General features: G+C 47.0%; 1 protein-coding gene across 1 annotated transcript; it reads right to left on the reverse strand.

Annotated features, from left to right (window-relative positions):
- Positions 1 to 1,516: 1,516 nt before the first annotated feature.
- Positions 1,517 to 25,964, reverse strand: SPHK2 (sphingosine kinase 2). The gene is made up of 5 exons (XM_033171204.1): positions 25,276 to 25,964; positions 7,020 to 7,169; positions 5,715 to 5,809; positions 4,873 to 4,988; positions 1,517 to 3,255 (listed from the first exon to the last, which is right to left on the reverse strand). Exons 1-5 carry the CDS (start codon positions 25,697 to 25,699, stop codon positions 2,232 to 2,234), a joined length of 1,809 nt encoding a protein of 602 aa, XP_033027095.1. The 5' UTR covers positions 25,700 to 25,964; the 3' UTR covers positions 1,517 to 2,231.

Consider the following 25,964-nt stretch of genomic DNA (forward strand, 5'->3'; position numbering starts at 1 on the left):
GTTAGGCCGTCCCTATTTCCCTCACAGAGTTTAAAATTCCCAGAATGGTTTATGGATCTGTCCCCCGCCCCCCAACACCTCTCGGCACCCTTAGCAAACTACATGTCCCAGAAGTCTTTGGCGGAAAGCCGCAACTGTTTTAACTGGTTTCGTGGTGCTTTCAACGCATGGTGTTGATGTGTCCACTGCAGGGAGGAATCTCATTTCCACCTTTCATTGCAAAGTTATTTTTTCAAATGCAAATGGTGGGGCAAAGGGTATCCCACAGTGACTAAAGAGATGCCTATGGAAAGCCCACAGACAGAACATGAGCAAAACCGCACTCTCTCACTCATGCTCCCCAGCAGCCAGGATTCAGAGGCTTGGGATTGGAGGCTTGGGATTGGATTCAGAGGCTTGGAGGAATCATGAGGAAGAGCCATTGATGGCCTTATCCTCTGTGAATCTTTCTAACCTCCTTTTAAAACAGTCATGCTTAACAATGTACTCTGCGAAGAGAAAGGACAGAACAAAGGAAGTAGTGTGGAACTTTCAGCAAATTAGGAACCCTATTATGTTTTGCTCCAGTACTGGCCTAGACGTCAACCTACTAGGTCGACCGCTGATATACAGGCTTTCTCCCATGAGGAGGTGGGGGGAAGTTTTGCCGGTGGAATTTGCCAACTTAAATCTCCTGATTCGACATCTCTTAAGAGACACAGAGAAATACATGTATGGTGAACATCATTTCATATACGCACACACACACACACACACATATCCATTACAGTATTGGATCATTTTAATTGCTTGTTAACCCCCACATAGTGGGGAGAAAAGAATAATAACAAACCACCCTACCAAAGTTAACCCCCCACCCGTGAGAAGAAGAAAAAATTCCAGTTACATTCATCAAGTTTATTCCTAGAGAGAGCCAGATTTGGACGTCATCAGTGCAGGGGTTGGGGGTCAGTCCCATCCCCCTTCACTACACTTCCGGCTGGCTAGAAATGAGCCTTAGAAGGCTGTCGAGAAAGTGGTCCCTTCCTTGCCCTAAATGCCCTTGGTCACCCCCTGCAGGACAGGTGGTCAAAGAACCAAACCCAACTCCGAAGAAAGATGGCAGGTCTCCCTTCCCAGGGTGAACAAAGAGAGGAGGGGAAACGGCTGCCGTCAGTTCTGTTAAGGGTTTAAAAGGAGGGGGGGTGTCAAATAGAAGTTAGTGTTTTGTGGACTGCCTCTTACATTCAACTCTCTGCTACAGTGGTCTCACTGCTTTCACATCTGAGCGGACCGTGGAAAGATGATGAGGAGCAGCAAGCAAGGCTTAGTGTTCTCTAAGTGGCTTCTTGTGAACCACAAATAAAAAAGGGGCTGCAAGTTTGGGAAGAGAGGGTGGCCTCAAAGGGGCCAGGGGGCTCCCATTTAGCAGGAGAGAGGTGAGTGGTTCAGAAGAAGACATAAAAGGAGTGGGGGAAAGAGGGAAAGAGAGAGAGAGAGAGAGGGAGAGAACAACACTAGAAATTGAGAAATTGGGACGTGACTCTTGGTCCCAAGTTGGTGTGGAATGTGCATTTCCCCAACCCACTCAGTGCCCCCCTCATTTCTCCAAGCCACACCAGCATCTCTCTCCCCATCACTTCAGACATGGCCCTGAACCATGAGCTGCAAAGGGATGGGAGTCTTCAGTGTTACTGCCCCAGACTGGCAAGCAGGGTAGTGCAGAAGTGTCCCCCGTCTCTGGGGCAAGTGGTTGGAAAAGTAGAATAGAAGCGCCTCCCCAAAAAGGAACAAGGTGGAGAGGATGGTAAGTCCTTGTAGGGGAGGAAAGGCTACATCACTTCTTGACCCAAACCACACCAAGGGTCCTGTAGCCAAGCTGCTCCTTCTTGATGGGAGATGCAAAACAGGTTGGCAAAACCAGGCCTATGCAGGTGGGTGAGGAAGGAAGGAAGGAAGGAGGTCAACATTCAAACCATTGCATGGACAGCAGCAGAGGATCATGGGGAGTGGGCAAGACTTGCCACCCAAAGGCTCATAAAAGGAATATATGGTATGTGTGTGCCAAGGCCTAGAAGGGCAGAGGGAGGTTTTAAGCAGCTTGCCATCTGGTGGCTGGAGGGAACATTGCAAGTCAGAACACCCACACAGACAGTACCCCCAATCCCAAGCCTCAGGGTCCCTCTTTGCAGCAAAGGGGCAGAAGAGAACGAAAGTTACATCAGATCTGCGAAGTGCTCCTGTGTCCTGGGTCAGAACGCTGTGATCTTCACCTGGTTCACGCCGGTGATTAGATTGGCCACCGCGTGGTGGATCTGCCCCTGGATGGGGCCGTATTCCACCCTCTCTCCGTCAATGGTGAGAATGCCCTTGCGAGTGAGGGGCTCGATGCGGAAGGCCCGGACAGGAATGTGGATGAAGTGCGGGCACTCAATGTCAAAGTGAGTGCCCTTCTCCGTGGCCAAGAACAAGCGGATCAGGGCTGCCCGGGAGATGCCCGCCTTGATGTAGAAAAGGTGGATGAGGCCGTCATTGAAGCAGGCAAAGGGCGCCATGAACAGGTCGGCTCCCAGGTGAGACTGGTAGATGGCCAGCACAGAGACAAAGTCCTCTTCTACTGTCACCCACGACTTGGGCACCGGCTGGTCCAGAGGTGCCAGGAACTCGTCGGGGGGGCCGTGCACCTGCTGGGGAGACAGCGAGACGGCAGGTGCGGTCATGGGCAGCCCTGCCTCCCGCGTCTCCCTGCGGTCAGCCACGAGCTCCTCTGACAGGTTCTCGAAGCTGAAGCTGGAAGAGCTGAAGCTGGAGGAAGAGGGTGGGGAGTTGGGCGAGGGGGTGGGCTCGTTGGCAGGCTCCACCTCCTGGAAGCAGAGGGTGTGACGTTCCTTGCACAGGCCCAGGTCAGAGACGGTGCGGTGGAGCGGCCCGTGCTGGAAGGGGAGGCTCCCGTTGGCTGCCATGGTGATACTGCGCAAGATGGGGCGGTGGGCCGTGCCTTCCGGGGCGGGCAGGTAGGAGAGGCGCCCCCGGTAAGTGTTCATGGAGGCCAGACGGACCATTGTCCCCAAGGTGAAGCGAGCCGGGCCGATGTGCCGGAACTTCTCACTCTCAATGTCCACATCGGAGATGAAGCCCCAGGCCACGCTCAGAAAGGAGAAGGAACGGGAGCCCGACGCGGTTGTGACCGACACCAGGTCCAAGGGGGTCACTGCCCCGTGGCAGAGCAGGAGGGTGCAGCTTGTGAGCAGCTCCTGGCCCAAGGTGTGCTCAAACCTGCCCGACAGAGTGAGAAATGTGTCAGGGTTGGAAAAGCTCACTTGCCCATGCAATCAAATGGTGAGAGGCTCCCAGGAAGGGGGGGGGGACAAACACTGCCACAATGTGGGGTCCAGAGGCTGAATCTGTCATGGGGCAACAGTAGCACTTAAAATTAACCCCTTTCCAGCCCTGGAGGAGCATTTGGGGGGGGGGGGTTCCGCGCAACTCACCTACACACTGCAGCTGACACACTAACGTATTGCAAGACAAAGTTTGGAAAGCTCTGTTACGCACCTTTAGACGTCAGGCGAAAATGTTCCTCTTCAACCAGGCCTTTGGCTGATTGACATCTGATGCCCTTTTAAATGTGTTGTGGAAGGGGGGGGGGCGGGTTATTGATTTGTTGTTCTTATTTTTACTATGCATTTGTGGTTTTTATATTGCAACTTTATGCTGTGAAGCACCCTGAGATCTATGGATGAAGAGTGGTGTACAGTCGTACCTTGGAAGTTGATCTTGCAGCCAATTGGAAGCTGCGGAATCCCCGTCGGACATTCGGCTTCCAAAAGAACGTTCAAAAACCAGAACACTCACTTCCGGTTTTCGATCGTTCAGGAGTTGGAACGTTCGACTCCCAAGGCCTTCGGGAGCCGGGGTACGACTGTACTAATATAAAGTGTCCCAGACACAAGTGTGGCTTGAATGCTGGACTAGACCTGGGTAGACCCATGTTCAAATCCACATCCATCCGAGAATCTCACTGGCTAACCTTAAACCAGTCCCTCTCCTTCAGCCTCAGCCTACACCTCGCAGGGTTTGTTTGTTTTATTATTAAATGTTTATTAAACTTTCATAACTCACAGGGTTTGTTTCGAGACTAAAAGGGAACAATTTGTATCCTGCCTTCAACTTCTTGGAGGAAGGGCAGGATGAAAACAGAATAAATAATGACCATGATTATGGTAACTAGTTCTCGGCATTGGCCAAGCTGCTGGTGTAAGTTGCTCCCCACCCTTGTAAATGCAAAATTACTTGCTCAAAATTACTGCAGCAAGTAGAACAGTCACCTATGAAACTACAATACCAGGTGAGTGGGAGCCTAATTAGCCGAAGAAGCAGCACTCTGTGTATGTTTACAGGGATTCTTAAATGCATCACCTTCACATATCCAAAAGCAGAGATCAGGTCCGGCTGAAGATGGAGCCCCAAGTATAGCCTGCTCCCCTGCTTCCTAGAAGTGGTGTGATGCTGAGCCCGTGTGGTGCAGCGGTTAGTGTCCTGAACCTGGGAGTTCCAGGTTCAAATCCCTGCTCAGCCATAAAGCTCACTTGTTATGACCTTGCGCCAGTCACTGCCTCTCAGCTTAAGCTGTGAGGATGAGAATTGTGTGCATGTCACCTTGAGCTCCTTGGAGGAAAAGGTGGGATAAAAATTGTACTAAATAATACAATCACTGCTGCGGTTTCTTTGTTGGAAAGCTTTCATAGTGCAAACACAACCCAAAAGCAGCAATGTGAAAAAAACTTTGGTAACAACAAATACAAATATAAATATAAATATATATATATATATATATATTAAAAAATAAGAAAGATGGTGGACTAAGCATATCAGTTAAGCTTTCCCACTTACCCAGCTCTAAAGTTTATGGCTGCAGCTACCGCATTTCCAGACCCACAAGGGAGAATACCAAGGGGCATTTTTATAGCTTCTTCCCAGTCCGGCCGTTCCATCAAGCCATTAATAACCTGGAAGGAAGGAAGGATGGAGGAGATAGGAAAGTACTCAAAACCAACAATCCTAATAATGCAGGAAATGAGATGTGTGTTGGGACGTACGGACCCAAGAACAGCAGTCTGCAAATTCATGTTCCAAGAAACCCAAAATTCTCTCACTGAAGGAACTGGGAGAATAGAGAAGCTTCTGTAAAGACAGCTGGACCTTCTGCTTTTTGATCCATTCCAGCAAAGTGCCTTGTCAAGGGAGGGCTGGGTGGTATTCTAGGCCTGGTTCTCAGGGAAACCACAGGTCCTGTGCCCTGGAAAGTCCCTGAAGATGACAAGTTCAAAACCCAAACAGGGGCACTAAAGCCTATTATGCATTTTCTTCACTGCTCTAATTTGCAAATATCAGGCTTTTTTGATGCAGAGTTCAGCCTTGCCCTCGGATCCATGAGGACTAGAAAATCGGGGGGGGGGGGAGGGAGGGAGAAGAAGAAGAAGAAGAAGAAGAAGAAGAAGAAGAAGAAGAAGAAGAAGAAGAAGAAGAAGAAGAACTAGAAGAACTACTATACCAGGACATTCACACACATGCCCCAAAGCAGTGAAGTGGGTCTTTTGTGCCACAGTTCTAAGGGAGCAGAAAAGGGCAACGCAGGAGACAAGTAAAAGGAATGGGCCCTAGTGAGTAGCCTAAGGGGAAGGTTCCAGGAGGCCAGAAGACCAGTGCCTTGGCTAGCACTTTGTGAACAATACCTCATATAGAAGCCCATCTCCTGAAATGGATACAATGCCATCCCACTCAGCCAAGTTGATGTTCTGTACCAGCTCCCGGGCATGGTTCTGTCTCTCTGGGGCAGAAAAGGAATAAATAGCATACAGATTAGTAGCAATTCAAAGCCACACTCCCACCCGAAGAAACTGATTCAGTGGCCGACCACCAGGAGACGATTTTGACCTGTTCTGTATGTCTTGTCCTAAGGGGCTGTCTACTAGTGAATGGAAACAGCAAACCGTTGGGGAGAAATTATTATTGCTGCTGCTGAAATTATATCTGCAGGCGTGTGTGTACGTGCGCATACATATACATTATACAAATGTAAACGCATGGGCATCACAATTTATTGCTGCTGTGATTGAAAGCTTTGAGGCTATACATTTAGAAGATGGCTATACATTTAACTTTCTAGCATTTAACGCTAATGATTACTTAGGAGTTAAGAGCTATTTAAGTGCTCAATAAGCTTCGCATATCTTCTTTCAGTAATCTGGGATCATTACCCCCATGTCACAGGTTGCTGTGCAGAAGGACCGAGGCTGCTCTTTGCTTAGCAAGTTGGTGGCTGAGGCAGCATTTGAACCAGGGACTTATGGCTCATAGGTTCTACGGCTCTTGCCTAGCCACCACCACCACTACTACTGCTGCTGCTGTTTTTTGTTTTAAAAAAGTATATTCCCAAATATTGCTGTGTTCCCATTTTCAACTGAGTTTTGCTTAAGTACTTAAGAGCAGCCCAGCTAGTTCGGTGAAAAAAGAGCCCCACAACAAATGCATGACGATGACAGCAGCCCTCCCTTTCTGTGTCTTATATTCAAAGATAGACTGCCCCTAAACACGCTGGCTACATTGAGTTAGTATGGCTCAGAGTCACCAATAAGAACTAGCCTCTACCAATTTGTCTCTCCCCCCCCCCCACTCCACTTTTGAATCCATCTACAGGTTGTGTTTCCAGCAAAGGGAAGGTTTATACCCTCTCCCCACATCCACAGGAAGCGCTGATGGCCACCAAGCTAGATGGCTTCGAAACAGGATTAGACAAATTCATGGCCACGCTCTGCGTCCACAGTGGGAGACAGCAATACTTCTGAATACCATTTGCGGGAAACCACAGCTCTGAGGGTTCCCCACTAGCATCTGGCTGATGGCTGTTAGGACAGGATGCTGGGCCAGACGGGTCTCTGGCCTGGTCCAGCTGGCTCTCCTTATGTTCTTACCCCCCCCCCCATGGCATCCATTCACCTTGCCCCTTGAAGGCCACCTTACTTCTGCTGCCACCTCACCTGTCTGGATCAAGTTGAAGCCGATGTCAGCCTCTGTGATCATGGGGAGGATGTGATTCTGGCACCACTGCAGGGCATTGCCCTTGCCTCCAAAGGGGTTCAGCAGCAGGAGCAGGCGACGGGGACGGGGCAGGAGGCTGCGGCTGATCTCTGGTTTGAGGGGAGAGAAGAGGGTGAACAAATCAGGCGCTGCCATTTCCCCTGTTGGAGCTGCATCTGCAAACTGGTGCAAAATGGGGAACTGCCTGTGTGGCAAAACTGTTATTGTTGTTGTTGTTGTTGTTGTTGTTGTTGTTGTTAATAATAATAATAATATGGCACCAAGGACCAGCTTCACACATTACTCTAGATCTGGGGAACTTCTGACCCTCCTGATAATGTTGAACTCCACTTCCCATCACCTTTGACCATTGGCTGCACTGTCTGGGGCCAATTGGAGTCCAGTCCCATGGGAGGGGGCTGGCTCCTCAAAGACTGCCTCTCTCCATATGAACCTACCTGGCCTTGCAAACATCCTGTGAGGCCTTCTTCGCGTGCCTCCTCCACGAGAGGTCTGGAGGGGGCCAACATGAGAATGGGCCTTTTCTGCAGTGGTTCCCCGCTTGTGGAATGCTCTCCCCAGAGAGGCTCACTTGGTGCCTTCATTATACAACTTTAGGCACTAGATGAAAACGTTTCCCTTCAACCAGGCCTTTGGTTGATTGACATCTAATGCCCTTTTAAGTGTGTTGTGGAAGGGGGGATTATTGGGTTGTCTTTGTTTATATTTTTTGTATGTCTTTTCTGTTTTTTAAACTGTCGTTTTATGTTGTGAGTTCTACAAATATAGGGTGGTATACAAATTTAATAAATAAAAATAAGTAAGTAAGTATCTGTATGACACATTTGATAGATACACTACAAAACAGATTTCAGAAGTGCTCGTGACACTGCAAGACATTCACACAGCAAGTGTGCATTCCCACGTGACATGGGTAGCTGGGAGTTCACGCCCTAACAATATACGTTCGTACTTTGGAAGTCGAACGGAATCCGTTCCGGAAGTCCATTCAACCTCCAAAACGGTCGGAAACTGAAGTGCAGCTTCTGATTGGCTGCAGGACGCTCCTGCAGCCAATCAGAAGCCGTGGAAGCCCCGTCAGACGTTCAGATTCCAAAGAATGTTCGCAAACCGGAACACTCACTTCCGGGTTTGCGGTGTTTGGGAACCAAAACATCTGAGTACCAAGGCGTTCGGGATCTGAGATACGACTGTACACCGGAGGCAAATGCCCAAACTCTGGCCGTTGCTAGCTTTTGCTTGTGGAGGCTTGCTGATCCCAGATGCCTGCTGTGAATGTCTGGAAAACTAAAGTGGAAATCTGATCAAAGAAATCTACTCAATAAATTATACCAAGTCTGAACTGATTCCGTCTACCTGGATGAATAAAACAACAGTTTTGAAGATGCTTTCTTTGTTTTGATAGTTGATCGATGTAATTGTCTGAGTAGAAGCAAGCCTTCCTTGTGCAAGAGAAGGGGTTTAGCGTGCTGGAAAGACCCAGGTTCAAATCCTCACTTGGCCATAAAATTGACCATGTAACCTTAAGCAAGTCACTCTCACTCCATCTCACCTTACTTCACAGGGCTGGTGTGAACATTAAATGGAGGTGGAATAAGTACGAGGCCCTTGGAGGAAGGGCAGGATGAAAAGTAAGCACATAAAAAATAACATTTTTATAAGGCGTTCTCCACCCAGCTGAGTCAAACCAGCCATCTTGTCTGTCTAAAGGACCTTAGGTCTGTTCTTTCCCTCTGTTTATTCAAAGTGATGTGTTTTTAACTTTATTTTTTATTCAAGTTCTTACAAAGGAATAAAGAATTCTTTGAAAACCATGTTTTTAAAAGGCTGTCTGACGTTGTTTCCAAACCTGCTGCCACTTGAGCCTGATCAACGGATTTATTTATTTTTAATATCTACTAATGTAGAACATTTAATCTGCTAAACATTGTAGCCCCGGTGAGCACCTCAAGAGAGACAAGGGTGGATGCTGACATTCACACAAATACCATTTCCAGTTTTCATGGGTGGGGCTGAAAGTGTTTATATATTCTTAGACATTCACCGGCAATCCCAGACACATTTTCTGTTCATGACTGGGATCTGCAATGTTCACTGTGACTGAGTGACAGTGACAGTGACAGACAGACACAGACACCCTGGAAAGCTCATATTTGCAGTGGCCTCTAGTTTAAAGTCACTCATTTCTACAGTGACTTCTTATGCCACTTGTTGTAAGAATTTCAATTATATATATAATTGTTATTAATTTACCAAACAGATAAGGCCACATGTCTGAAAACAGAACAGAAAGACAGGCCGCACTCCATTTTGACTCCTAGCTGGCCAAGTGTTTTCATCTGCAGGGAGGAAATGAAAAGTCTCTGCCTGAGGGCCAGATGATGGGCCATTTCCCTCATAAAGGACAGCCATTAGCCCTCGGCCAGGGCAGGAAACTGGTTGTTTTGCAGAAATGTGTGTCTGGGAGGGGTCAAGGAGAGATGGCACAGGTGTGGAAAATTCCCAAGTTACCTCCTCTGGCCCTCCCAATTTGTGATATAGCTCTGATGTATGGGGGAGGGGTAGTGGTCTTGGGTTACATCTCTTCTGTTGATTGGATGATGTTTCTGGAGGGATTTTGAAATGTCTTTATAAGAGCATGCCTGCATTGTTCTGGGTCTTTTCCCCTGAAAATCACCGTTGCAACAGGTTCAATAAAGATCAAGCTTACTAGATGCTTTGCTTCTCAATCTTCTCTGGTTGGCCTCTGTTTTTTACTCCTACCAATAGAGAACCTGCAGAGGACTTTGCAAGGGCTCTTGTGTACCCCATAAGGGAATAAGGGCAGATTTTTGCTTATTACAGATGGCGAGCCAGGCAGGAGCTTTGGTTACCCAGATTCTGGGGGCGAGGAAGGAATATGGTGGTCCAGCGTGTACCAGGCCATTTGCCAGGAGGAGCCACCATTCCTCCAGTGATCCCAGGGTCTGGAAATAACCTTAGTTCCAGCAGGGTTAACCAGAGGAAGCAAAGTTTGATCAGGCCGGCCTTAAAACAACCAGTCAAAAGATCCCGGGATCGCCAGAAAACAGCATGCTGAAGTGAGTATAAGTAGGGAAAAATGATTGTGGGAAGGTTCTAAAATCACTGCAACCAAAAACTTCTCTTTCTTTTCTTCACTGCAATATGCAGCTGACTCTGCGGAGGGAGCTGCCACTTAGACCACAAACAGATTTTCAGGAGAGTTAAAGGTGATACCAAGAGCCATCATTGCCTGTGGTTTTCATTCATGTATGTGCTTTTTTCAAAAACCAAGGTCTCACCTTTGCTAGCCTTTACAGGGCATCGAAAACTCAGAAATGTTGTTTAACCACAAACAGTGTAATTGAGACAGAAAATAAAACTGTTTGCACACCATGACTAATGATAGCTGCCATGCCACCTTTAGCTTTCAGGGCGGAGGAAGTATCACTCCTCCTCATCCTTATATAGGTTGTTTGTCTTTTTGAAGCCATTCCTTACAAGAGTATCAACCCTCGCTAACCTGCACACCCAGCGCCTTCCTCTTAGCCGATCCACACCATACATTTAAAGCAAAGAAACTGCAGCTCAGCCCTCAAGAGAACTAGAATTCCCAGAACCCTTTCAACTAAACTACAGCGGTACCTCGGTTTACGAACTTAATCTATTCCGGAAGTCCGTTCTTAAACTGAAACAGTTCTTAAACCGAGATGCGCTTTCCCCAATGAGGCTTCCTGCCGCCGGTGCCCTTCCACTGTTCGGATTCCGTTCTTAGACTGAGGTAAAGTTCTCAAACCAAGACACTATTTCTGGTTTTGCGGAGTTTGTAAACCAAATCATTCTTAAACCGGACTGTTCTTAAACTGAGGTACCACTGTAAAAAGTCTGGCTGTGAAGAATGTAGCAGGCTGGCTGGGAGAGATGCCTTTGGCTCCAGGGCTGCAATGCTGTGGCAGGGGAAAAAACAACCACCCCACAAGTCCCAGGATTCTCTGGAGGAAACCATGTGCTTTTAAAAGCATGGTGCAGCTCTATAGTCTCCGCCGGAATCATCTCGAAATGCTGACTGTTCCTGGAATGAGGCTGTGACCTAGAAATGGGAATCCCCACCACAACAGACTTCCTGCTAGTTTTCCAAGGGCAAAAACACATGAGATAAAAAAGCACCCAGGCAGACAGGAAGTCTTAATAATTAAGGAAGGAAGCCTGAGGCTCCAAAATAACTAATCCATCTTGGAATGCTGATACTAATTTGGAAATGCCCACAGAGCATAACTGGTTATGCCGAGTGGGAGGCCAAATGCTCTCTGGGCTGTACCTAAAATGCAGGTAGTAGAACTCTGCTGTGCTGCGAAGGCCACGGCCAGCTGCGTTCAGTGGCGCAAGGGCTTTCATTAGACTTTCGGGTACCTTGAAGTCCTTTCATAATTCTGGAGGGAGCGGCCCAATGAGCAGAACTTGTGCCCATTTCAATACAAAGAGGAACAAGCTGAACTTTAAAGAGATGTAGAGACAGAGCATTCATCCTCAGGGTATTCTTCTGAGCCAGACTTCAAATGTTGGGATACTTTGGGGAGGTATCTGAAGAAGTGTGCATGCACACGAAAGCTCATACCAGGAACAAACTCAGTTGGTCTCTAAGGTGCTACTAGAAAGAATTTTCGATTTTGTTTTGGGGAGGGGAAGAGAGGCAATTTAAACATTGCAGGGGGTTGGTCTACAATTCTATGATTCTCTACAATTTCCTCCCTGTTGTAATAGTTTTGCTGCTGACAGGGGGAGGAGAGTTAAATCCTCCCTCAGTGCCTTCTCTGATTCCACCCTCCCCCACCCAACCAGGAATTTGCATTCTTTTAAAAACTTGCATCTTACATATAAAGAATATAAGGGACTGGAGCTGCTTCTTCTTTTTTTTTTAACTCTCTGGGTCCAGGGAGGAGCTCTTTAAGATGTGGGCATAACTGACTCCTGAAACGAGGTATTGCCAACTTCATTGACCCTTTTCACTAGCCACAATGGGCAGGTAAATCAAGAACATGTAAAATATGTAGAATATGTGGACTGCAGGTGAAGGGTTTTAATGGAAAATAATAGGGGTATGGAAAACAAGTCCTACAAGGAAAGGCTGAAGAACACGTTTAACCTGAAGATAAGAAGGCTAAGGGGCCTCATAATAAGACAGAAAAATTTGTTCTGAGGGTCCAAAGGTCAGGACTAGCTCTCATGAGGTAAAGCAGCATTCCTGAATCTGGCGTCGTTAGACTCCAACTCCCATCAGCCCCAGCCAGCGCGGCCTGTGGTAAAGGATTATGGGAGCTGTAGTCCAACAACACCAGAGGCCTATATGCCCCCAAGTGAGCCAGGCCACAGGGAGAAAAATGCTTCACATGAAATGATAGCAGCAACTTTGCTCCCCTTCCTTCTTGTGTTGAGGGCAGAGTATGCATACAGGTATCCAGTTTTATAAGCAAACAGGTGGAAAGGCACGTGCAGGAGATACCCATGGGAATGTTTTGCCCTGAGAGTGAAGAAAGGCAATCCGTGAGGAGGCTCTGCTGATAAAGTGGCAGGGCAGTGCAAACAGGAACTTGGCTCCATCCTCAGCGGCTCCCACGGGATTCTGGGGAATGAAACAAAAATCCGCCTGCACTGCAATCTTGCATGGCACATGAGGGAGATCAGGACTGCGTAGAGCAGGGAGAGGCGAAGGTCCACTGTGTACTAATGTCTTGATGTACATAGATAGATGTGCCAGAGGGCCTTCTGGTGGTTTCCTCACTGTGAGATTACAGGGAACCAGGCAGAGTGCCCTCCCATCAGATGTCAAGGAGATAAAGAACTACACCAGGCATGTCCAAAGTCCGTTTTGGGGGCCTAATCCGGCCTGCCAGACAGTTTAATCTGGCCCCTGTGGCAGTTTACTTCCTGGGCTAAAATTCTAAAAAATCCTCAACTTTAATCCCAAAAGAAGCTCAACAACTCCAATCCTGAAAAAAGCTCAAACATTTTGGTTGGCCCTTTGGTTGGCCCCCATGGCCCTTCACTTCATCAAATCTGGCCCTCTCTGAAAAAAAGTTTGGACACCACTGCACTACACAACGTCCTGTATCGGGAAGTTTTTTAATGTCCGATGCTTTGCTGTGTTTTTATTACGTTGTAAGCTGCCTAGAGTGGCTGGGGCAACCTAGTCAGATGGGCAGGCTATAAGTAATATATTATTATTAATGCATTATTAATATTAAGGCCAGGAGAGTTACCAGCTCTACGATCCAGGCTGAGGAAGGATGGAGAGCTCGGCCACCCCTGCCACTACATTATCACGCTTGGGGTGTTGCAGGAAGGGACTATTCTCCTTTTGAGGGTAGACTCGTTTTCTACACTGGGCACAGAGGTGTGCTCTGGCTCTCCTTTGCTGGCCCACCTGCTGTGCCACCAGGGCAGGCCTTGGGGGTTCAAGACCCGGGGGGCATCGCTCCACTGGGTGGGCAGTAGCGCACGCACACACACACACCTGCAAAAGGATGCAAGGCTGTGTCACCATGTTTTGAAGGAAGTGAAGTACTCCACAAGGCCATCTACAGGCTCTGTTCAGTCCAGAGACAAAAATTACTTAGCTGTACACTTCTGCATGAACGCAATTGGAGTCTGCTGGATCAGGCCAATGGCCCATCTTGTCCAACATCCTGCTCTCACTGCAGCTGAGCTTGCAAGGTGGACATAAGAGCAACAGCAACTTGCGCCATTTGTGATTCCCAGCGCCTGGTATTGAGAGGAATGGTGCCTCTGACAGTGGAGGCAAAAAATGAAACCACTGTGGCTAACAGGCACTGATAGTCCAAAATATAAGGTGGCTGGTTGTTGTTGCTGTTTTTCTGCAAAGCTGCCATTTATTCTGGGGGCGCCGTGGGGGAAGAGAAATAAAAAAATGCCTGTTTGGGGTGGGGAAAACAGCTTCAAGTTTGTAATGTCACACAACCTAATCTGTCAGGGCTTCTTAGCAAGAGACTCTGGGTAAAGGGTGGGGAGACATTAGGCAAAATCAGCAATGGGGCATTGACATCCAGTATGGCACGGTGGTTAAGAGTGCCGGACTAGGATCTGGGAGACCAGAGTTCAAATTCCTACTTGGCCACAAAGCTTCCTAGGTGAACTCTGGGCCAGTCACCGTCTTTCAGCCTAAACCTAGCTCACAGGTTTGTTGTGAGGATAAAATGGAGGGGGAGAACCACACACCCCACTGGGAACTCCTTGGAGGAAAGGTGTAATATACACATAATAATAAACAGAATTGCTTCCTGCAGTTTCTTTGTAGGGAAGCTTACTCAGCACAAACACAGCCCCAAAACATTGGTGAGAAACTACTTATTCATTTCCCTGACTCCCTAATACAGGTCTAAGCAGGCCCTTGGCTGTGTGTGTTGTCACTGTCACCACTGCAACTTGGCTGCTGTGAGCTTACTGGGTGGCAGAGGTGGTTACCCAAAGAAGCCCGAAACAAACTATATCAAGTGCTCTGAGCCATTGCTGGAAAGTTAGCATGGGTGCCCTCCTGCCCAGTGCAGGGATCAGCAATTGTGGATTTTGGGTGGGGGGGAGAGAAGAGGGCTGGAGCAAAGGTGCTGACATCTGGGCCTGGGACTTGTCTTCATCCCTGGACTATGGAAGCCAGCAGGAAGGAGCAGCGCCTTTTCTTAAAATCACTTAAGTGCCCCAAAAATCGGCTTCTGAAAGGTTTGCACTGTAGAAAAACCAACTAGGCAAAGATTAACGTAAAGAAAAGAATCCCAATCAAACACTGAAGCATAAACACTCAGAATTGAAGTACTGTATATACTTGAGTATAAGCCTAGTTTTTCAGCACGTTTTTTGTGCCGAAAAAGCTGCCCTCGGCTTATACTCGAGTGAGGTGGGCGGTGGGGGCAGCGAGAAAGAAGCCCTTTCTCTCCGCTCATGCCGCCACCCATTCTCCCCAGTCAACCATTCCTTAAGAAGCGTACAAGAACGGCAGTTCTTTACTCTCCCCAGGCAGCTTGTTCCATTCCTGAACTGCTCACATAAATGCAAACTTGGCAAAGGAGGAAGAGGAAGGAGCAGCCCAAAGGGCTGCTTTTGGGCTGGTCGTTCCTCCTCCTCCTCCACAGCGGCAAAGGTGAACCGGCTTATACTCGAGTCAATAAGCTTTCCCAGGTTTTGTAGGAAAATTAGGTGCCTCGGTTTATATTCAGGTCGGCTTATACTCGGGTATATACGGTATGCAAAAACATCATTAGCAACCCATGATTAAAATATACAATAAAACGAGTCCTTTCAAACATTACAGTAACAAAGACAGGAGATTATGTGTGCTTAGCCAGGGCACGGCTATGGTTGGTAGAGGGGGAGGCACTGCTGCCTCACTCTCTTGCTTCCTCCTTCAGACCCGGGCAAGAGGGAACTGCTGCTCCATCTCCTCACACTTAGGATCTGGCCATTAGCTGTGCTTGCTGGGGCTGATGGGAGTTGTAGTTCAGCAACATCCAGAGGGCCAAAGGTTCCCTCCACCTGCTCTTGGGTAGTCGCTTGGTGCTGAGCAGGCAGCAGAGAAAGCAGGAGCTGCTGCAGGACCAGGGCACCCCAGGGACACACAAGGGAGGGGTTCTTGGCAGCTACCCAGCAATGCCCACCCCTGATACCGGTCCTGATTCCCAGAGGAGGGGGAAAACAACATGCAGCCAGAAAATGCAGATAGGGTCTACAGAGTAATAACGCAAGAGACGTCCTCCAGCATTCTGGAAATATTGCCAGTGGGAATTACGTAAGGACTGTGTTGGTGACAGCGCCAATCTTGCGCCCATGGACAACAGAGAGAGTGAAACCACTCACAATGATGGTGAAATAGTCCCAGAAGTTTCAACACACAGGACGATAATGATCCCTGTGTCCCTGTGGAGCAAGGCAACCCTGCAAGCAGGTCTTATGCCACTCACAACCCAATTTTGGAAAGCACCACACAGAAAAGGAATGTGGCCCTGTAAGCTAGGCCTAGGCAAACTTGGCCTTCCAAGATGTTTTGGGACTACAGTTCCCATCATCCCTGACCACTGGTCCTGCTAGTGAGGGATCATGGGAGTTGTAGGCCAAAAACATCTGGAGGGCCGAGTCTGCCTATGCCTGCCCTAAGCAACAAGCTATTGCCCGCCCCTGTCTTATTGGCTTCAGCTGGCGTAATTCAAGGGTAAGGTTGCACCCTTAAGCACTTCATATATAATAATTGATAGCCTGCCTTTCTTGCAAAATGATAATAGCAACCTACACTCCCACAAGCCCCCCCCAAAAAAAGCTCAACAACTTTGGCTTTCCAAAGTTGATCACTGCCATTTTTTTTTATAGTGGGAGTGGATCGCAGTCTCTTGGGAGTCGGACGTGCCTGATGTAGAAGTTCCCAGTCATACCAACTAATTCTGCCAGGCCCCCTCAAGTGAGCAGTGAAGTTGTTTTGGCAAAGCCAAGGCCAACCTTCAGCTCATGGCAGACACTGGACAGGGAAAGCCAGAAGATTGACCAGACCCAACATACGCCTTTTCCCTTTTCTAAAAGTTGGCAGGTGCCCCTGCAGAACTTGTTAAGATGGTCTTGGTGTTTCTCTGGGAAGTGGTTAGCTTTTTCCCATTTGCTTTTGGCACACTTGTGGGGAAAAAGAGACAGATAGACAGACTCACCTCTCACTCTCACAGTAATAAGATATGCAGCCTGGACTCCATCACATCCTTTGATAAAACCAACCCATACATGTCCTGTGAATGTGTTCCCAACCAGATGCAATTCTGAGCAGTGATAAGACATCAGAATCCACACTGGTACATCCTGGCCTCCTGCAATTCATAAGTCTTTTTCACAGTTCATTTTCACTCTTTACTACCACAATCACATCTTCCCATCTAGATCTCTATCTCAGTCCCATTCATTCCCAGCACACCTATCCACATTGCTGCCTGACGTTCCTCTCTGGTCTGCTGAGGGCAGACACTTCTCAGCCTCCGTTGACCTAGCAGCACTCATGGGTGCTACCAATGAGTCTTCCAGACACGACTGGATTACAGCTCCCATCAGCCAGAATGGCCAATGGTCAAGGATGATGGAAGTTGCAGTCCAACAACACCTGCAAGGGAACTGTGGAGATGGGCATAGTATTGCCACGTTAAAAGTGATATGAAAGGCAACCATTTTGTTACTCTCTAAAAATCAACTTAATCTTTAGATTTAAAGACTTTTAATGCCTCTAATCATCGTGAGGGCATCATGAAGCCTGTTCCACACACAAACAAAAGCAGAAATCCCTTAAGAATGCAAGCTCGCATCTTAGTAACGCTTTTCAGCACAAGAGGTCACACAAAGAGGGATACATACACACAGCAACAAGGAACTGGAAAAGAGATGCAGTCTTATTTCAGTCCAAAGGGATTTGAACTTGGTTTTCACACACACTGAGTTTCCAAGCACCAGAGGCTCTATTCAATGGCGGGGGCAATGAAGATGTGTCCTTCTCCACTTGGGTGTTTAGGGTCCCCCCTCCTACTAAAATATCAACTTCGGGGGATCAAGCCACTAAATATTTTATTTCCATTCTGCTTCAGCTGCAGCCGAGGTGGTTCCAGCTTCAGGCCAATCAACTGCTCAGTAACCAGTTTGGCACACATAAAGAACCAGCTTCGTTCTGGTTCACGTGAGAAATATTAAAATAGAAAGGTGCATTTGTTATAATCACAGTGCGGTGAAGAAAACTAATACAGTATGTCAGAAAACTGTTGCAATTAAGTGTTATCAGCAGCAAGTACTACGCATGCAAGAAAGAAAAACAATTGAGTACTTAAAACTTGTGCACTCTTTAATTTAAAATGACACAGACACTTTCATAATAGGTAAAGCGGGGGGGGGGGAGAGCACAGGTTGCCCATCTAGGTATATGACTGGAAGTATCTGCTTTGACTCTATAGTCGGAGGCAGTAATGCTTCTGAACACCAGTTGCTGGAAACCATGGAGGCAGGGGGAGTGTGCTTGTGCTACTTGCGGGTTTCTCACAGGCCATTGTGAGAACAGTGTACTTGACAAGACAGACCATTGGCCTGACCCAACAGGCCTCTTCTCACTATGCTCTTATCACTCCGAAAACATATTTTTCATGCTATTATGTAATTTCCTTGGAAATGGTGTTGTGGCTTTCCCCACTAAGGTTTCCAGCTGGCACTTTGCCTGCTGTCCCACAGAAATCTCTTATGGCAAACGAGACTGCAGCAATTTTTCAGTTGCCCCTTTTGCAGGTTGCAGAGCAGCTCCCAGCTTCGGAATTGGTCCCCAAAACCATTGCTAGCGATGCAAAGGAAAGGGGGCTGTTTGCAGCCGGTTTAAATCGCAGAATTGTAGACTTGGAAGGAAGGGACCCCAAGGCTCATCTCGTTTAGCTGCCTTCCATGCAGGAATCAGAGTGAAACGATCCCAGCAGCTGGCTATCCAACCTGTTTAAAAGCCTTCAATGGAGGAGACCCCAGCACCATCTGAGGTAATCCGTTCTACTGTCATACAGTTCTTCCTAATGTTTGCCTGGAATCTCCTTTCTTGTCATTTGAATCCACTGGTTTGTGCCCTCCCTCCGGGGCTGCAGAAAAACAAGCTATGGAACCATCTTCCATGAAACGAACAGCCCTTCGTATACCGTACTTGAAGATGACTGACATATTTACTTCTCAGTCTTCTCTTCTCCATGCTAAACATACCCAAGTCCCTCAACCGTTCCTCACACTAACTGTAACCCTTCCGGCAGCGACATTATTGTTTGGTTTCAACAGGTCAATCAGCCTAATGTTCTTTCTTTCTTTCTTTTTTAACAGCGCCATCAACAACCGCAACCAGCAATGTGTGTGGAGGTCAGTCAACACCCTTGAAGTGGTGAGCCTCTTTTCAATGTCTTCCAGACTTCACTGTGTATCCACCTTCTTCAGCCTACCCAGCTCCTCTCAAAACAGATGAACTATGCTCACTTGAGAACTCTCCTCCTGGAACTTCTGTGGCAAACTGCACCTTTTTTAAACCAAATCTGGCCAACTGTCCGCAATGGCAGTGCATAGGCCTTAGCAGCACCCAGGACCAAAGTGTTTGGTTACTCAGAAGGGAACACTGCCATTTAATATCCCTCATTGCAACAGTTATTGGAACAAGTAAGTCCACCAACAAGAGGTAAATTACCAAGAACAGTGCCATATGAAGTCTGGTTGCACAATCCAACATCGTGCATTGGAGCCTGTTTGATCAATTTCACCCCCAGCGGTATTGTTTGTATAGGCTGAAGGTCCAGGTGTGCTGCACCTTGGCCAGGAACAGACTGCCAACTCTGCACAGTCAAATACCCTCCCACACACACACATTTAATTCTGTTTATAAATCTCCAATCTTCTATGATGATGCCTTTCATAACAGAAGGTGTAACCAGCACGCAAAGAGGGTGCATGGCGGCAGTGGGCAGCAATGGTGCCCTCCCCCCTTTCCCTTCCTCCAACAGATACTCTTCAAATGCTTAGGTTGGTCCCCATTCCCCTGTCAAGGTTTGAGTTCACACCTGCTTGAATGGACTCCATAAGATCCTTATTCCATTTCCCATTTTCCTATGCCTCCAATCTGAGGTTAATCTGGGGCATTGTTTTATACTAGCAGCCTTGTGTCTGGTATTGCTCAGGAATTCTAAGAAACCAAAAAATAATAATAAAGTAAACTACCAGCGAAGTTTTAAAATAGGTGGTTAAAAACAGTGTGGTTTTCAAAGTTTCTGTCCCCCATCTTGGTTCAAAATTGGCAACCCATTATATCCATACATAAGATAAAAACCTGCTCGTTGACCTCAGGAATCATCATGCCAAAGTTGGTTACAGTATAATTGGGGGAAATCCAAATGCTTTACAAAATACTTAGTAGATTCCCATGCCTGTTCTCAATGTATATGTAAAGTCCATTGGATAGACATGAAATATGTCCTAAAGCACCCATCTTGTATTGTGGGGTCCTCTTCACACAGATGCCTTAGGTTCAACTCTCCTGATCACACCCCTGTAAAAGAGGAAGCAGGCCTAATCTACAAAGGCACCAGCATGTGGTAGGAACGAAATGCTTAAGAGATGCAAGGTGGGCAGGATGAACTGTGTACCACTTCAGACCAGCCTTGTATTTAAGCACTGGCCTGCATAGCCAAAGGCGAAAAGGAGCTGCATAGCAGGCGAGTGAGAAGACTAGTGGATGGAGGACAAAGGAGTCTCCCTCTCCCCTGTGCCCAGCAGAGAAAGCAAATGCACTGCAAGAGGAGGAAAGTTGCCTTGGAGGCATAGCTGTCAACTTTCCCTTTTTAGCGGCCATTGCAAAAAAAAAAAAAAAAGGAAGGTTGATAGCTCTGCCTGGAGGTAGGTAAATATTATGCTGCTAGGCCCTTTTAATAGATTGCCAAATGCAAATGAAACCAAGCAAGTATGCACACTGAAGACAAGACTACAAACACACAAGCATATGAGTGTTGTCAAACCTGCAGTGTAAGCAAAGGAGGCACAGCCCTGACAAATGGCTAAGATCTGTAAAATTTTGACAGGTTGAGGAGGAAAGTAATGTTTCAGCCACTCCCTTGGCCCCACTTGCTTTTCTTTCCTAATTTCCAGGCAAAGTTAGAAACTCAAGATAAATAAGCAAGGCACCAAATGGCTCCTTAAACCAAGGTTACAGTAGCCAAAACAGAATGTCTAGTTGTCATTTGGGGGAAAGATGGCGTTAAAGCAGGGGTCAGCAAACTTTTTCAGCCATGGGCCGGTCCACTGTCCCTCAGACCATGTGGAGGGCTGGACTATATTTTGAAAAAAAATAAAAAATGAACGAATTCCTACGCCCCACAAATAACCCAGAGATGCATTTTAAATAAAAGCACACATTCTACTCATATAAAAACACCAGGCAGGCCCCACAAATAACCCATAGATGCATTTTAAATAAAAGGACACATTCTACTCATGTAAAAACACGCTGATTCCCGGACCGTCCGCAGGCCGGATTGAGAAGGCGATTGGGCCACATCTGGCCCCCGGGCCTTAGTTTGGAGACCCTTGCACTAAAGTCTTATTTTTCAAATGATGGACTGACTGTGACTGATTATCAGTTAAACATCTGGCTAGTTCAGATGACAACCTTGAGCTAGGTTAAGAGCTTTGAGAACTTAAAAGAAGAAAAGTCACTTTGTCCAGGGATATATTGGCCTATACCGACCTCTTTTTCTTAATGGTGACACGGACCATTCCTAACATAAGGATATTCTTCACAACTGTGAGCAGGACAGTGGGTTGGGGCAGGTGAAGACAAGTGACAACAATTAACTATAATGTCATTTATTGCTCCTGCTCAGGCTGCGCAGAAAAAGCATTTCAGTTCCTGAAATTTATGCTGACTGTGCAGATAAAATATAACTGATAGAATTATACAGGATGTGGTATTAGTTTGTGAAAACAGTCAAGATCCAATGATCCCCAAGCATGCACCTCCAGATAGTGGAGATGTCAGGCACTATCCTTGCACCCAGGCAAAGGCACTTGGTCTCAAGTGGCTGTTAGCCAAGGGCAAAATGCCCCAGGCTAATTCTGAACACTGCTTCCAGGCCCACCTACCCCCACTGCAGCATTTTGTCGTGGTTCCCCCCTCCCCCCGAAAACAGAGGGCAAGCCTTCCCTTCTACTGGAGAAACAACGCTTAGGGACTTGGCCAAGTTGGGAGTGCATTTACCACCTCACAGCACCCAGAGCGAAAAATAGGTCCGGGAGCCTCTCAAGGATGTCCCAGTTGACCACCTGCCTACTCAAACTCCCACCAAACTCAAGGGAAACTACTAAGATCCGAGCTAGAGCCTAGATCTTTATTCCCTGTACACATGTGATTGCACCCCACTGTATAATTCCAACACAATCATCAAATTTGCGGATGATACAACAGTGGTGGGGCTCATTAGTGAGAATGATGAGTCTGCTTATAGGAAAGAAGTACAGGGGTTAATTCAATGGTGTAAAGAAAATAATCTTATGCTTAACACCAAAAAAACCAAAGAATTTATAATTGACTTTAGGAGAAAGAAAAGTGTATTTTTACCATTGCACATAAATGGCGAGGAGGTGGAGAGGGTTGGCAGTTTTAAATACCTGGGCATTTACATCTCCGAGGACCTCTCATGGACTGTAAATATTAATATGGCTGTGAGGAAGGTGCAGGGGAGGTTGTATTTCCTGAGAATGCTCAGGGGATTGAATCTATCTCAGCACCTACTCCTGTCCTATTATCACAGTACCATTGAGAGTGTCTTAACCTATAGTATACTATCGTGGTATGGGAGCAGCTCTGTAACGGATAAAAAGGCTTTACAGAGAATAATTAAAATTGCCCAGAATGTTATTGGGCTCCAACTACCAACCCTGGACGAGATCTTCACGTCTCGCTGTTTGAAGAAGTCACACAACATCCTGAGAGATCCCACCCATCCTGCTCACAACCTTTTTGAACTGTTGCCTTCGGGCAGAAGATACAGGATAATGAAAACTCGAACCACACGCCTTCTGAATAGTTTCTATCCAAGAGCTTTGATTGCACTTAATAATGATCTCAGGGTCAGTAGTAAGTAATAGTAAGCAGTGAGTAGTAGGGAATGAGATAGGCTCTTAGGTTATGCTATGCTTTTAATAGGTTATGTTATACTCTGGATAATGTTATGTTTTAATAGATTATGTTTTAATAAGGATGAGAGTGTTGGAGATATGTGCAAATGTGTATGGTAAATCCGGTCTTTGGGTGTTTGATTTTCGTTGTTGTGTATACTGTGTATATACGGACAATGACAATAAATAAATCTTATCTACACAGTCCCACCCTGGGTTCTCTTTATGGGCCACATTAAAGCAGAGGTGCTGAACTGTTTTTTTCAGGCAGAAGAGCCCAGATGGGAAGAGCCCATCTGGAATCACCATGTCAGTGGAGGGTGCAGCCAGAAAATGAGTGTGGCAACACATGCATGCACACACATACATACATACATACATACACCCACCCACCCAGCCCAGCACATGGCAGAATGGTGGTAACTGGTGTTTATCCATCTAGATGGCTGGAAGGTATGACTTGTCCTGCATTCACTTCATGCATTTTAGCTGAGCATCGGAATATGGTCAGTTGAAGGAAATGTTAGCAAAATGCATTTTCGCTTCCTTAATTGGGGAAGTGAAAACAAACACCAAGGATTTCGGGTACGGAAGATTCCAGAGCTCTATTTCTAACAGCACATGGCTGGGCTCCCGACACTCCAGCTAGCCTTGGTCAAAGGTCAGGCATAATGGGAGTTGAGGAGTTCGGCAATATAAATAGAAACAGATATGCCCCATCCCTGCCTTACCGGAAAAGCCAGTCCCACAACAAGCTTGCCACTGTCTCAAGTGTATGCAGACATAGCCTGTGTAAGTGAAGTCCTATACACTACCCAGAAATAAGCACATTTGAAGTTCAAATGCACGGAACTGCAGTCTTTTTATTTTTTAAAGGAGTCATGGGAGATTTTTCTCCACATGGTTCCCATCCAATTTTACATCATGAGTATGTGTAAATCAGATGCTGGTTCAGTTATCAGTCTTGCCTTCCTCTTCCTGCTCTTCAGGTAGAAAGATGGGGGGGGGGTTGGTGATGATAATTGACAGCACCACTTTTATTGTTTTAAAAACTCATTCTATCATCTTAATATTCTTTTTTTTAAAAGGGCACCACCCACTGGTGTAGACGAGGCTGATGGCAGGTCAGCTTGTGACATCACAGACATTGGGCAATCTGCGCTGTGCACTGCCGGCTTCCGCTGGAAACGTACAGATCTTATTCTGCCCATGAGCTTACCCCTCAAATGTTATTCAACTCCTAACTCCCACCATCCTCAGCCAGTATGGCCAATGGTAGCGAGAGTGGGAACAGTAACCCAGGAACATTGGAGGGCACCATGTTGGCCACCCCTGCTCTCAAGACAGAGGGGGGAAAGAGGGGGAACTTCATTTGAACAGAATGCACTTTCAAATGAACTTCATTTGAACAGAATGCACTTTCAGAGCATCTCCACTTTTCAACTAATATTATAAACTCCCTACACACCCCATCCTATAAAGCCAAAAGCTACAGTGGTGCATCTTACGAAACTTTGACTATTACAATTATTCTCATGTTATGTAAAAGTACTATAATCATCTGCCCTGCAAGATAAGCTGGGTCATTTAGTAAGTATCTCATTTAACAAGTTAATAAAATACTGCAGAAGCTAAGGGTTCCAAGAATCATAGGGAGGGTCTGGCAGCATTACTGGTTTAGGAGGATGGACTCCAGGATATCTTCACCTAGGCCAGCCTTTGCTAGCCTGGCATCCTCCATCAGGGGTAGGCGACCTAAGGCCCGTGTGCCGGATGTGGCCCAATCGCCTTCTCAATCCGGCCCGCGGACAGTCCGGGAATCAGCGTGTTTTTACATAAGTAGAATGTGTGCTTTTATTTAAAATGCATCTCTGTGTTATTTGTGGGGCATAGGAATTCGTTCATCCCCCCCCCCAAAAAAAATAGTCCAGCCCACCACATGGTCTGATGGATGATGGACCGGCCCACGGCTGAAAAAGGTTGCTGACTCCTGATCCAGATCTTTCAGACCACAAACCTCACTAGCCACAATCAGTCCAACAGCTCTCTAAGTCAAGAGAGAGATTGTGGGGATAGACAAAACATAATAAAACTAAGGGATTTTGGTATCTAGGTCTCCCGAGTTCTTGAAGACAATATTAGGAGCAGAGACACGGTAGTAAACCTATTTGATTTTGTGGAGGAGAGTGTTAGACACACTCTACATATTTGGCAAAATCACGTGGCAGGAGCTTTTTAAAAACACTTCTCTATTTTGGAAGGGATGGGGAGGAGCATATCAGAGGAAGGGCTAGCATTGAATACCTCCCTGATGGGTCAGTTCTCTACAAGCAAGAAGGATTTTATAGGTGAAGCATTAAAATAAATGGTGACAACCCATCTACAATCTGCAGCATCAGAGCCTAGGAAAGGCTACCACTTGTAAGTAGCGAGGACTCAATAGTTTCTCTAGGCAAGAAGCAATACTCAAAAAGGATTGTGCAGGGCATCCCTTACCTGTTTCGCTCGAGATGGGGATCCCCAAGACCAGGCACTTGATGGCAGCTGCCCACCTCTCGGCCACTTTTAGGTTATCCTCGTAGCACTCTGCGCTATCCACCTGAAAGGTCCTCGCAGTCCGCTGCCGCACCCGCCCAGAGCTCACCGCCACCTTCCTCTTCTTCAGCGGGTAAGCGTAGACACTGAAGAAAGCTGACTGGTTCGCAATTGTGTGGCTGCGCATTGTGTGGCACCCCACCACATCAATCAGCTGCAACACTGTCCGGTGATCTGTATCCGGCTTGGGCACCAGACGCTGGATATGCAACTCTGTCCGCGTGAGGCTGAGGGCATAGCGGGTCCCCTTCGGAGGGTGGGCACCAAATTCTCCATGTAGGAGAGTCTCGGAGCCTTCCCCACATGCCCCCAAAAACATGTTCATCTCGCTCCGGAGCCCCAGCTTTGCAGTTTTGTTTTTCACCTTTTGCCAAGCCTGTCAACAGCTGGTTGCAACTCACTGCAACCTAACCCTTTCCCTTTAACCTCTCCCCCAGAAGCAGCAGATTTAAAGAAGAGGATTTGAAAATATTTTCATTTCCTTAGTAGACTAAGTGGCTCATGCAGCCCTTTAAACCAAGAAACTTCCTCAACAGCTCAAGCTGCCCACCCGTTTCCCAGGTTTTTCTCTTTCTTCATTGAGCAAGGTC

This window comes from Lacerta agilis, chromosome 14 (genome assembly GCF_009819535.1).
Source record: "Lacerta agilis isolate rLacAgi1 chromosome 14, rLacAgi1.pri, whole genome shotgun sequence".
Lineage (NCBI taxonomy): Eukaryota > Metazoa > Chordata > Lepidosauria > Squamata > Lacertidae > Lacerta > Lacerta agilis.

Coding starts and splice junctions, on each gene's coding strand:
- SPHK2 (XM_033171204.1), bottom strand. CDS start 25,699: ATGAACATGTTTTTGGGGGCATGTGGGGAAGGCTCCGAGACTCTCCTA. Junction 5,810..7,019: donor CTTCAACTTGATCCAGACAG/GTGAGGTGGCAG, acceptor TTTCTGCCCCAG/AGAGACAGAACCATGCCCGG. Junction 4,989..5,714: donor GAGATGGGCTTCTATATGAG/GTATTGTTCACA, acceptor CCTTCCTTCCAG/GTTATTAATGGCTTGATGGA.